Genomic DNA, 13664 nt, shown 5'->3' on the forward strand with positions numbered 1-13664 from the left:
TATGGAATATGATCCTCTTAGCCCGAGTTACTGAATATCTCTATATAGGTTAAAGTATATGTTTCTGATGTGGCTCCTCGTCAATTCTTAACACTTCTCAACAAAATTTGCATCATTCTCAAAGCAAGCGTTGCTTAAAAATGCTAAATAATGTACAATACGTGTAATTCAAGGCGGAGTACTGATGGAGCCGTGAGACGGAGTAAATAAAAACCACTACTGCTGTAGTATTGTTGATATTTTAGTTAAATTAGCTTTATAATCGTAGATTATTTACTTTTTTGTACAGCAAACATCTCTTCTAACACCCAGGACCCCCCCCCCCCTTTACATTTATGGTTAACGGTCAAAACATCAAAGAACAGATCAGATAGGACTTCACAGTTATCATATCTGACCTTTGGTGTTAACTGATACTTTGACTTTTATTGTACTTTTGACAGCTTAAAATCCAAGAGTAATGTTACCAGGAGGATGCAGTGAAACACATCCTGGGGTTATTAGAGCCACGAGGGAAGCGGCAGGAGATATTGATATGAGGAGGAGAGGTTACTGGAAGTGAGGATATGTTTAGATGTCGGCGAGGGAAATGAAGGCTGACCACGACTGATGTTATTATGCATTTATTCATTTCTACCTGAATAGAAGCTCAATAAACTAACACTGGAAACAGAGTAGAAGCCAGTGAAGTGTCCAATAAGGGGGGTAGTCATGTGACTGAAGCTTGAATATTTAAGTGAGTTCTTTTATGCTCTCTGATATATATATATATATACATATATTTATAAATATATCAATCTTTATATATATATTTATTTATATAAATATATATATATAAAGTTATTTATATATATATATTTATATATATATAAATATATATATTTCTTTATATATATATATATTTATGTATATATATTTATATATATATATATATCTGTATCTATATATATATATATATTTACATATATATATATATAAATATTACATGATACATTGATTTTTAATGCAGTTCACTTGGGAGGTTGTATGGGTGGAATTTGATAACACTTGGTTTTTCCAATCAAATGAAAATTAATTTTCATCTAAAATTTAATCATTTAATCCACCAAATATTTTTGAGTCCTGTAGCCACATAATAATAATAATAATAAAAAAGATAATCAAAAGGGATCAAAGAGCTCCCATTGGTCGCTTCACGCTGTCTTCTTATATGAGACCTGCCCCCCCCCCCCCCCCCCCCGACCATGACCTTTTGTACTATTTAATCTTCGACTGTATGATAAAATAAAAAGTAGGACCAAGTTCAGGGGGCCCAGTCCGTCCCATTGAACCCAAAGATCCCCAAAACCCTCTGTTCCTCTTCCTCTCGTCACGCTTCCCTGTTTTTATATTTTAAAAGACCTTTTATGGTTGGTTCGGTTCCAACTCCTCACACGCAAGCAGGAGACTAAAATGCATAATATACTTTTATTTTTATTGGCTGCAACATGTCAAAAACATCCCTGAAGCACAAACATGTCGCTCCTCCTAATAAAACTCAATGTTTACTACGGTTATGAAAGATTCCTTCACCACGCGGAACTGAACTATGGTCAGTTAGCCAAGGTTAACGGTGTGTTTTACACACTTTTCAATGTGTGTGTGTGTGTGTGTGTGTGTGTGTGACACGCAGCTCATCGTGTGTTAAAAGGCTGTTAATGATACCGATTCCTTGTTTCTCATTACAGGAGGCGAAATGTGGCTTCGTCATCATGCTCATGGCGCTGTACTGGTGCACCGAGTGCATCCCGCTGGCCGTCACCGCCCTGCTGCCGGTCATCCTCTTCCCCATGATGGGCATCATGGAATCCAATGAGGTATTTACACCGGTTTGTTTGTTACCTTCGCATTGAAAATGCGGAAGGTTATGTTTTGATCGCTGTGTATTTATTTGTATGCGTGCGTGTGTGTTATTCGCATAACTCAAAAAGTATTAAACCAAATCGCATGATATTTGGTGGGATGATTGGTTATTATCCGGGGACTATTTGATTAGATTTTGGGATCGATCGGGTCAAAGGTCAAGGTCAATGTCATGAAAAGGTCAAAATCATCTTTTTCCCATAGCGCAGTCAATTTGTATCCAATTGGCATGCAACTAATGCCAACATGTGGCTGCGGCGAAGGTATGCGCTCTACCGAGTGCCCGTTCTAGTTAAAGCATGTATTTGAATTTATTTTTGACTTACTTTTCTTCTCCTCTTCCCTCCTCCAGGTGTGCATCCAGTACCTGAAGGACTCCAACATGCTCTTCATCGGCGGGCTGCTGGTGGCCATCGCCGTGGAGCACTGGAACCTGCACCGGAGGATCGCCCTCAATGTGCTGCTCATCGTGGGGGTGAAGCCATCTCTGTGAGCCGCCCACGCATTTTATATATGTATCTTTCTTTAAGGAACCATTTCCTTAAAGGGTTCTTCAAAGAACCTATACAGGTGTCTCAAAGAACCTTCAAAAAATGGTTCTCCAAGGCACCATTTCTGGTTCCACAAAGAACCTTTCAAACCAGGGTTCTTTAAAGAACCATTTCCTTGAGAGTTTTTTAAAGAATCTATAAAAGTGTCTTCAAGAACTTAAAAAAAATGGTTCTTTAAGGCACCGTTTCTGGTTCCCCAACAAATATTTTTCAAACTAGGGTTCTCTGAAGAAATATGTCCTTAAATAGTTCTTCAAATAACCTATAATGGTTCCTTAAAGAACCATTTAAAAATGGTTCTTTAAGGCACCATTTCTGGTTCCACAAAGAACCTTTCAAACCAGGGTTCTTTAAAGAACCATTTCCTTAAAGAGTTCTCCAAAGAACCTCGAAAGGTGTCTCAAAGAACCTTTGAAAAATGGTTCTTTAAGGCACCGTGTCTGGTTCCCCAACAAATATTTTTCAAACTTGGGTTCTCTGAAGAAATATGTCCTTAAATAGTTCTTCAAATAACCTATAATGGTTCCTTAAAGAACCATTTAAAAATGGTTCTTTAAGGCACCATTTCTGGTTCCACAAAGAACCTTTCAAACCAGGGTTCTTTAAAGAACCATTTCCTTAAAGAGTTCTCCAAAGAACCTCGAAAGGTGTCTCAAAGAACCTTTGAAAAATGGTTCTTTAAGGCACCGTTTCTGGTTCCCCAACAAATATTTTTTAAACTAGGGTTCTCTGAAGAAATATGTCCTTAAATAATTCTTCAAATAACCTATAATGGTTCCACAAAGAACCTTTCAAACCAGGGTTCTTTAAAGAACCATTTCCTTGAGAGTTTTTTAAAGAATCTATAAAAGTGTCTTCAAGAACTTAAAAAAAATGGTTCTTTAAGGCACCGTTTCTGGTTCCCCAACAAATATTTTTCAAACTAGGGTTCTCTGAAGAAATATGTCCTTAAATAGTTCTTCAAATAACCTATAATGGTTCCACAAAGAACCTTTCAAACCAGGGTTCTTTAAAGAACCATTTCCTTGCAGAGTTCTTTGGGTTGGGTGAGGTGCATCATGTATGACATCATCCCTTTTCTAGTCCTCTTTTTTCACGTCCGTCTTCAACTTTTTTGAACTTCCATGTGACGCCCGTGTGTTTCCTCTCGCAGCCTGATGATCGGCTTCATGGGCACCACGGCCTTCCTCTCCATGTGGATCAGCAACACGGCGTCCACGGCCATGATGCTGCCCATCGCCAACGCCGTGCTGCAGCAGCTGTGCGAAAATGAGGCCAACGCCGAGGAGCGGGACCACAACACGGCCGCCGCCGCCGCCGCCACGGACGGTCAGGACAACCAGGCCTTCGAGATGGGCGACACCAAAGGGAGCAAACTAAAGGCCATCGACATGGGTACGGGTGACTTTAACTTTTTTTTTTACATCTTGAAAAGAATCATTTCTTCATTCTTTGGAAGCTGTTTCCTATTTATTTATTTATTTACAGTCGTTGCTCTAATTATTTTGCAGATAAAGATGACCACAAAGACATGAAGGAAAACGGCGTTATGTCACGTAGGTTATTTTTTTTAAACTGTGTCTCATTTGAAGTTAGACTCTTATTTTGAAAAGCATAATAAAAGGTCAATACGGAGCAGACAAGTAGATAAATTAGAGGGCAACAGTACAGGCCACACATGCATTCTTGCTTTGGGTTGTATATTAGGGTTTCAAATACTAATATTAAAATGTACAAAAAGTGTTTGTCCTGTATTTAGATTATTTATTTGTTAATACTTTATTTAGTTACCCAAGATGTCAACAATAAAGTATCTGCTGCCTTGAAGATATGTGTTAGGACTACACTATCCCCAAACTCTCGTAATCCAATAGCAACGTTCTTAACCGTGTTTAAACAATTAAAGAAAACACAAGTTACGTTCAAGACGCAACAATTTAAAGCGTTTCTTCTCCGGCGCTGAAGGTCGGGACTCGGAGGCCGGCGAGAGGAGTCCGGAGGCCGAGCTGCGGCGACTGAAGACGCAGCAGAAGTACGTGAAGCTGACCAAAGGCATGAGCCTCAGCGTGTGCTACGCGGCGAGCATCGGCGGGACGGCCACCCTCACCGGAACCACGCCCAACGTCATCCTGAAGGGCCAGATCGATGAGTACGAGCTGCAGATAAACACACACACAACAACAACAACACAAGCACATGAGCGAGTTTCCCCGAATGCTGATCGACTCTGTGGTCCTGGAAACATTTATATATATATATATATTCATTTATATAAATATATATATTTATACATTTATATATATTTATATAAATAAATATATATTTATATATGTTTATATATATATAAATAAATATATATATTTATTTATATAAATATACATAAATATTTATATATATATATATATATTTATATATTTATATTATCTATGTATTTCTATATATATATAAATATATATATATATATTTATATATACAGTATATACATTTTTTTATTTATTTATTTATATATATATTCCTTCTCTGGGGCCAAGTTGAGTTATTGACACTGATATTCCTGAGGGCCATTTCTCTGGTCAACATTCTTATGTTGTTGTTTATTACATTATTCTCTGCGATACCAGTTCAATTCAATTCAGTTCATTTTATAGAGCCCAATATCACAAATTACGAAAGTGCCTCAGAGGGCTTTACAATCACATACGACATCCCTGACCTTTGACCTCACATCGGATCAGGAAAAAACTCCAAAGAAAAAGAAAGTCACAGGAGACACTCTTCGTGACCTCTATTTAAAAGCCGATGTTGAGTAGATTCAACAATTAAATGTGACACTACTCACCGATGAGGGATGACCATTATTTTTGTATTAATCTTCCCGGCTGATCCAGATGTTTTAAGCGTGACCGTTTTGTTGATCTCCATGTTTTTTCCTCTTCGTCGTCAACAGCCTCTTCCCGGATAACGGCGGCGTGATCAACTTTGCGAGTTGGTTCGGTTTCGCGTTCCCCAACATGGTGCTGATGCTCGTCTTGTCCTGGTTGTGGCTGCAGTTTGTGTTTTTGGGCTTTAAGTAAGTCAAACTCCGCTCTGATATACACTACCTTTTAAAAGTTTGGGATCACCCAGAGAATTTGGTGTTTTCCATGAAAACTCACAGTTTTATTTATCAAATAAATTGCTAAATCAATATAAAACACAGTCAAGACATTGACAAGGTTAGAAATAATGATTTTTATTGTAAATATTAATGTTGTTCTTCTTGTGGCTCAAAGGAAGGCCAGTTTTAGAGCTTCTCTCACCAGCATAACTGTTTTCAGCTGCGCTCACATAAAAAGGGTTTTCAAGGGTTTTCTACCCCTCCGCTAGTCTTCTAAGGCGATAACACAATGTACCATTAGAACACTGGAGATGGGCCTCTACACACCTCTGTAGAGACTTCATTAAACACCAGAGAATAGTCATTTACCACATTAACTATGTAGAGAGTGTTTATGATTTATTTAATGTTATCTTCATTGAAAAAAAAAGAAAAATAAGGACATTTCTAAGTGACCCCAAACTTTTGAACGATAGTGTTATATCTTACGACCGCGTCCCGATTTTTAAATTAAAGCACTATTTATTTCTAACGTTGTCATTATTCCAGTTTTAAAAAGACCTTTGGCTGCGGCTCAAAGAACGAAGGTGACCGTGAGGCCTACCAGGTAATCAAAGATGAGTACAACAAGTTGGGGAGGATGAACTTCGCTGAGAGTTGTGTACTGATTATCTTCACGTTGCTGGTTCTGCTCTGGTTTACCAGGGAGCCTGGGTTCATACCCGGCTGGGCCACTGTGCTCTTCAACAAAGACAAAACGTGAGTACCGTAATGAGAATTATTATGATTAATACATTTTAAAAGGGTTTAACTTGAGTCTTAGTTTTTTTCTTTGTCTTGTCTGATTGCTGCTACAATACAGATGTAAAGGTTTTTTTTTAATGGTTCTTAATTTATATATTATATGATGTCTATATCAGTGGTTCTCAACCTTTTTTGAGTGATGTATACAATTCAGTTTATAAACTTACACTTATATATTTTATTGAATATTTATTAAAAAACTACTTTCAAAGGCCTTTTTTTTAATGGATGCTCATTTTAAATATGTCTAAAACAAATCTCACGTACCCCCTTAGAGGGTCTTCACGTACCTCCAGGGGTCCACGCACCACCATTTGAGAACCACTGGTCTAACTGTTGTTTGTTGTTGTTGTTTGTAACATTATTACTTGATTAGTTTTATTATAACTACAATCACTTGATGTTGGACAAGAGAGAAACGTTCTTTCAGATCTTCTCGATGTTCCTCAAATGGAAAACTGACAATAAAGATGACCTTTGACTTAATCACTGCACTAGCCTCAAACTCGTATATCTTGAGTATATTTGTTTCCGTAATGTTGAAACGATGAAACGCAGACATTTAAAAACAGCGTTTTGTCGTCAGGTACGTCACGGATGGCACCGTGGCCATTTTAATGTCGTCGCTCTTCTTCTGCATCCCGTCCAAATGGCCGAGATGCGGCGCGACGAACAAGAACGGTAAGTCGCCCCCCCGCACAGCTCTTTATACTTAACATTTAATATTTATTCATATTTAATCTCACATGTCATTTTTAAACACACACTTACGATACCTCGTCTACAGCGCTGTTATCTGTTTTATTTTATACCATCGTGAATTTAATGTTAAAATTCTTTCTCTATGTTGACTGTTTTTTGTTTTTTGTTGTTGTCTGACATAAACATAACAAAATTAAAATTAAACGGGGCAAAATTATATCTATATATATATAATATATATATGTGTATATATTATATATATATGTATCATTTTTACCTGTTTTATTTTGATATATATATAAAAACATATAAAATTATATATATATATATATATAAATAAAACAGGGAAAAATGATATATATATGTATCATTTTGCCCCGTATATTTATATATATATATATAGATACATATACATACATACATACATATTTATCACCTAACACACGGAGAAAATAAATGTTTTTGTTTCTAATTCTTATGTTTTTGTTAATTTTAGTTTGAGCAACAGGTGAATTTGTATATAGATCATAACAAAATAAAGGTGTATAAATTGACTTTTTGTTTATCGCATCAAAGGGTAATTTAAGTTCTAAGTACTATTTTCACGTTAATGCCAAACACTGATAAAATAGTGATGAGAAATAAAAGTATAAATCCCGTGTTCAGAGGAACTTGATCTGTTTTCGGCCTCGTCTGCACGGCGCGATGCAAAGAGTTAATTCTCTGTTGCAACACATTTTCTGTTCGTCACAAGAAGTTAACAGATCAGTTATATAAGCTCGTCTGTCCTCTATCTGCCGATCACTTATACCGCCCCTCGGAAAAAAATCATCTCGCCGATTCAGCGTTTTTCTCTAAATTGTATCCTGATAGCCCCCCCCCCCCAAGGTCAAAGCCTGTACAGCAGTGCATGCTGGGACATTGGTAACTTCAGTTAACCGTGTCCAGCGTCTGCTCGGAAGCAACACGTTTTCTTTAGTAGCCGTCAAGAAGTGGAAGTGTGTTTGGTACACAGATGAAGTGACACGACGATTAACACACACACTTAAAAGTAAAAGCTTCGAGGCAGACTTTGAGGTGCCGCAAAAAAAAAGAAGAAGAGAGAGAGAATAAGTTTTTAATCCACGTACAACACGTTTAATTATGATTTCAATGGCTTGACATGAACTGTTTGTTCCCAATGACTTTTTCTGTTATCTTTACAGAGTCACGACATCTTATCTCCACTCAAAGCTCGGCTTTTTTCTAAAGCCGGTTGAGACGTATCGATGTTTACGACCAATAAATCAAATGAAACTGTCACCTCTAAAAGATTCTCTTTCTTCTTCTTCTCCCACCTTTGTTGTAAAAAAAAAAAAAAATAAAAGGTGCTCCCGCCAAAGCTCCTCCTCCTTTGCTTACCTGGGACATCGTCCATGAAAAGATGCCGTGGAACATCATCTTGCTTCTGGGAGGAGGTTTTGCATTGGCGCACGGAAGTGAGGTAACGCGGCCGACCCTCGACCTCCCGGCAGCTTTCGCGAGATAAATCGTTCTCTTTTTTTTTGCAAGCTAAAGTGTGTGTTTTTTCTTCCCCCCCCCCCCCCCCCCCCCATAAAGAAATCCGGCCTTTCGGATTGGCTGGGGCTGAGTCTGGTCCCGCTGCAGAGCATCCCTCCGGCCGCCATCTCCATCCTGCTGTGTCTGCTGGTGGCGACCTTCACCGAGTGTTCCAGCAACACGGCCACCACCACGCTGTTCCTGCCCATACTGGCCTCCATGGTGAGACGGGGCCGCCGTCCTCTCTCCGACTTTAAAAGAAGACGTCGACACACACTACCGGTCAAAAGTTTTAGAATACTTCCCCTTATTTTACCAGTTTTATATTGAAATATAAGCAGTTCAAATCCAGTGAATAACCTGAAATGGTACAAAAGGTCAGCGGCAAACTGACAGAGGTTAAACAAAAAAAGATTAGGTGACCAAAAACTGGAAAATAATGTTAATTTCAGAGATATACTAAAAGGCCTTTTCAGGGAGCAAGTAATTAAGGGTTAACGACGTGCAGCTGAAGTAAATTAAGCCTTTAAAGTAGATGCTAACTGTTCCTCCAGGTGTTTTCACTTGTGTTGATTACTGTCTGTATAAAGCAGTGGTGGAACAGTGGTACTACACCCTGTGAAGCATTATGTGGACAGTATTGTTCTGCAGGAAGTCGTATATATCGCTCTTATAATGGCAAGAAAAAGGCAATTAACAAAGGCAGACCGACCTTTATAAAGCTCAAAAGTGAAGCTATTTCTGAGGTCCTCTAATACTTTTGACCGGTATGGTATATATATACTTATTTATGTTTTGCCTTTTGGACAATCATTCAAGACCTACATATTTGTTCCGATTAATTCACCAGTATTTTTTTTAACTCCTCATAAAATGTGTCATAAACGAGTTTGATTTAGTAATAACCGGTAAAATAGCAATACAACATCAACAATTGTCTTTATTCTGGTTCTATTATTTCATAAATACAACAAACTATAGTTTTGTATATATAATATGACTATAAATACACACATATATATATATATATATATATTTATATAACTTTATAAGCTGTGATACCAAATAGCTTTTATGACACATTTTATTTGGTGATAAATAGGGCCAAATGGCTCTTTGGCGAGGAAAGGTTGCTGACCCTAGCTGCACTAACATGTGTGTGAATGTCCCTTTAAAAAAATTGTTTTAATCCAGGCGACCGCGATCAAGATCCACCCGCTGTACGTCATGTTTCCCTGCACCATCTCGGCCTCGCTGGCGTTCATGCTGCCCGTCGCCACTCCACCCAACGCCATCGCCTTCTCCTACGGCAACCTTAAAGTCATGGACATGGTAAGACCCTTCCCGTAAAGATAGACCGCCACAAGGAATGTTTACATTCATGCAGTATTTTGGATAACGGCTCATATCTAGTTTTTGGATAAACGACTTAGATTTTTATTTAATTTATTTAATTCATTTAATTTATTTAATTGTATTTATTTTTATTTAACCAAGACAGTACTAGCACATGAAACAATATTGTACAATATATAATTTTTTTATTTTGACATCTCATGCAGTATTTTAGATAACAGCTCATATCTAGTTTTTTTTGGATAAACGGCTTACATTTTAATTTATTTAATTTATTGAATGTATTTAATTTATTTAATTTGATTAATTTCATTATTTTAAAATGTTTTTAATAAATAAAATAAATAAAATAAATAAAATAAATAAAATAAATAAAATAAATAAAAAATAAATAAATTAAAAAAAATGATTAAATGTGTTATATTTAATTTATTTAATTTATTTATAGCAGTAGCACATACAACATAAACAATGACAGACAAAAAAAGAAAAATAATTTTGCAGATCACAGCGTGAGTAAAACCAAAAGATAAACCCTTATATCATATCATTATCATCTATTTGGACACACTATCCTTAACATGACCATTGTAACAGATCTGAGTAAAACATGCAGCATGATTTATATTTATGTTAATATAAATGTTTTTCTTGGTTGTTTCAGGCCAAAACTGGATTCATTCTGAACATCGTTGGCATCACCACCGTCAACATCGCCATCAACACGTGGGGCATCCCCATGTTCCAGCTGGACACCTTCCCCAGTTGGGCCAACATCACCAAAGGTCCTTGAACGTGACCTCAGGGGGGGAAAAATGGACACAGATGGAATTTTAATTTAAAGCCCAATTCAGCCTAATGTGCATTGAGTTATTACAATTATAACCTCCCTCACATTGTGACGCTCATCAGAAACCAGCCGGACGTCCCGGTTGGAAACATTGGAGCAACTTTTTGTGGATTTTTTTTGATTTTTGTTTGTTCATCTACATAAATAATCTGCCAGCCTGTCAACTAAGCACCTTTCTTTTAAAAACTTTATAGAACCTTTAAGCATATTGTAATCAAGCTTCTGGAGAAGGAAAATAAAGAAACACGTAGACCTCGTTGTGCAGCTCTGCCCTCTGACCTAAGCCCCGCCCACCTCCACTTCCTGTACGAGGTGTCAATCATTTCCAACATCATTGGGATCCCGATATATATATCTCTTTTTTCTATTTTATGGGAGTTTTTCCTGATCCGATGTGAGGTCAAAGGTCAGGGATGTCTATGTGTACAGACTGTAAAGCCCTCTGAGGCAAATTTGTAATTTTTGATATTGGGCTATCTAAAATAAACAGAATTGAATTGAATTGAAATCCTTCGTCAATATTGTCACTCTCTTTATTTATTTATTTTTTTGCTTTTTAGTGGAGGCATGTTGATGCCAATACTGTAGTAGCAACTTCTGCAGCATATTCAGCTATTTCTGCTTTATATATATATAAATGTATATGTACAGTATATATATATATATACTGTATATATATTTGAATCCACTTTAATTACAATATGCTGAAAGGTTGTTATGGATTCTTTTGTACAATGATGCCAAAAAATAAACTGCCTACACCCCAAGCAGCTTTAAGTGTGCTTTATATATATATATATAATAGATGATAATATATGTCGTATGAATAAATAGTCTTGAAACAATAGAGAACCTATTATATTACCTTTATTTACATAAATTAAAACAGAATGTACAATAGAGAATAGATCACAGTCTAGTTATACAATGTTTTCTGTTTGTCTTTTGTTGTCTCTTTTGTTGTTGTTTATCTTATGTTTTACACTTCGTGCTCTAAATATGTACAAAAATAATTTGTATTATTCCAGGAAAATAAATCTTTGGAATCGAGGATCAGGAGCTCAATTGTATATTTGTTGAGCACGTTATGAATGTATTTTTCAATGATAGGATCAAATCTCATAACATCCATATAGGATTAGGACCCAATGGATTGAACCCTTTTGGGGACGTATATCTGTATTTATCTCTGTATGTGAAGAGGAAAATAGGGATTAAAAAAATAAATGGGGAAACTACGGGACACGAAGGTCCAACGCAGAAACAAAATATTTTAGTTTAATCCAGAGACAAAAAAGACGACATCACTCCGAGGAAGAAACTCTCACTCTTGTTGAATTGGGATGCTTTTTATCTGAGGTAAGACAATCATATTAATATGTTGTGACATCTTGTTATATTTTGATCCTTTTTGGTCTTTTTTAAATTATGCATAAAAAAACTGAACGTCTATAAAAAAACTCATTTTACTAAACTGTATCTGCATTTATGAAAAGCTTTACCACTTGACTGTATTTAGCAACTAACCATGTTATTTAAAAAAAATGGCACCAGTAATGATATGGTAGTTGTGAATATATTAAACAGTAATCAGTTTTTTGTGTGGATATGTGACCACGAGTGTTTGATAAAAAAAATAAAACCTTGAAGATGTAAAATGTACATTTATCCAGTTATTAAAAAAACAATAGACCTGAAAATTATGTTCAAACGTATTATTTTTTTATCCCAATTTAATGCATTATTATTATTATTCAACATTTTTCGACATCACTCTCCAGTGAAAATCACGTATCTTCAAATTTTGTGATTTCCCGCTTTAAATTTGTCCGATTAAATGAAAGATGAAGTGTGGATTTATGTGTAAATATTACAAATTCTGCTACTTAATAAGCTAAATAAAAAATCCATAAAATAGCCTAAAACAGGGCCCCTTTTATTTAATTTTCTTTTTCCTTAATCGCATATACAGTAGAAAACCTGCAGAATATAAAATGTTTCGGTATATTTTCTGCTTAAAAACTCACTTTACTATACTTATCTGGACATATAAAAAGCTTTACCACTTGACTGTACTTTAATATGGCACCAGTAATGATATGGTTATTGTGAATATAACAGCTGCAAATGTATAGTTATGAACTATCCTTATGGGGCAAAGTATATTTATATAACCTCCCCCCTGAAGCCATGATGTGAAATATTCAGTGATAAATCTCATCTGCCAGAGGAACTCAATGTTCTCCTCCCAGCTGTCAAAAGACAATCATAAATCACTGTTTTATACACTAAAATATTTCCTTTTAATTCATAACATATCTTGATTTACCATTATTTCTTCATTAGAGAATTGTTATAAAACAAAAGCAGTAAGAAGAAGAAGTAACACACTTTTTGCTTTATGTTTTTAACATGTTGTTGGTTGGTGTCTGTAATGTTTTATAAACTTAGTTTATTTTGACAATCTAATAAAATAAATCCTGCCTTTGATATTCAGAGGGGCCGCGAGACGATGACGCAACGCAGAAGAATATTTCTGCCTCACAAAAATCCTGTTTATACTTTAAGACTGTATTTTCAGGTCTATTGTTTTTGAATTGCTGGATGAATGTACTATATTTGTGTTAATATTTAATATAAAAGATGATTTTTTGCTAATAATTTCTATAAAAGATGATTTATTTTGCGTACTATAAAAGATTATATCTTGGCTAATATTTACTATAAAAGATCTTTTTTGTGTGCTAATATTTACTATGAAAGACGATTATTTTTGCTAATATTTACTACGAAAGATGATTTTTTTGCTTACTATAAAAGCTGATATTTTAGCTAATATTTACTTTAAAAGATGATTTTTTTG

General features: G+C 35.8%; 1 protein-coding gene across 3 annotated transcripts; it reads left to right on the top strand.

Annotated features, from left to right (window-relative positions):
* Positions 1–1736: 1736 nt before the first annotated feature.
* Positions 1737–10745, top strand: LOC130210659 (solute carrier family 13 member 2-like). 3 transcript variants are annotated; one of them, XM_056441135.1, is made up of 12 exons: positions 1737–1856; positions 2255–2391; positions 3607–3844; positions 3940–4009; positions 4419–4602; positions 5401–5523; positions 6100–6309; positions 6941–7035; positions 8424–8539; positions 8656–8817; positions 9790–9927; positions 10616–10745. In XM_056441135.1, exons 1-12 carry the CDS (start codon positions 1752–1754, stop codon positions 10742–10744), a joined length of 1707 nt encoding a protein of 568 aa, XP_056297110.1. In that variant the 5' UTR covers positions 1737–1751; the 3' UTR covers position 10745. The 3 variants fall into 3 exon arrangements, with proteins under 3 accessions (XP_056297110.1, XP_056297112.1, XP_056297111.1); XM_056441137.1 differs by lacking the exon at positions 3940–4009 and adding an exon at positions 8151–8175 and having other exon boundaries at positions 3607–3835; positions 4481–4602; positions 8440–8539; XM_056441136.1 differs by lacking the exon at positions 3940–4009 and having other exon boundaries at positions 3607–3848.
* The last annotated feature ends 2919 nt before the right edge of the window (positions 10746–13664 follow it).

The sequence above is a fragment of the Pseudoliparis swirei genome, chromosome 20, assembly GCF_029220125.1.
Source record: "Pseudoliparis swirei isolate HS2019 ecotype Mariana Trench chromosome 20, NWPU_hadal_v1, whole genome shotgun sequence".
Lineage (NCBI taxonomy): Eukaryota > Metazoa > Chordata > Actinopteri > Perciformes > Liparidae > Pseudoliparis > Pseudoliparis swirei.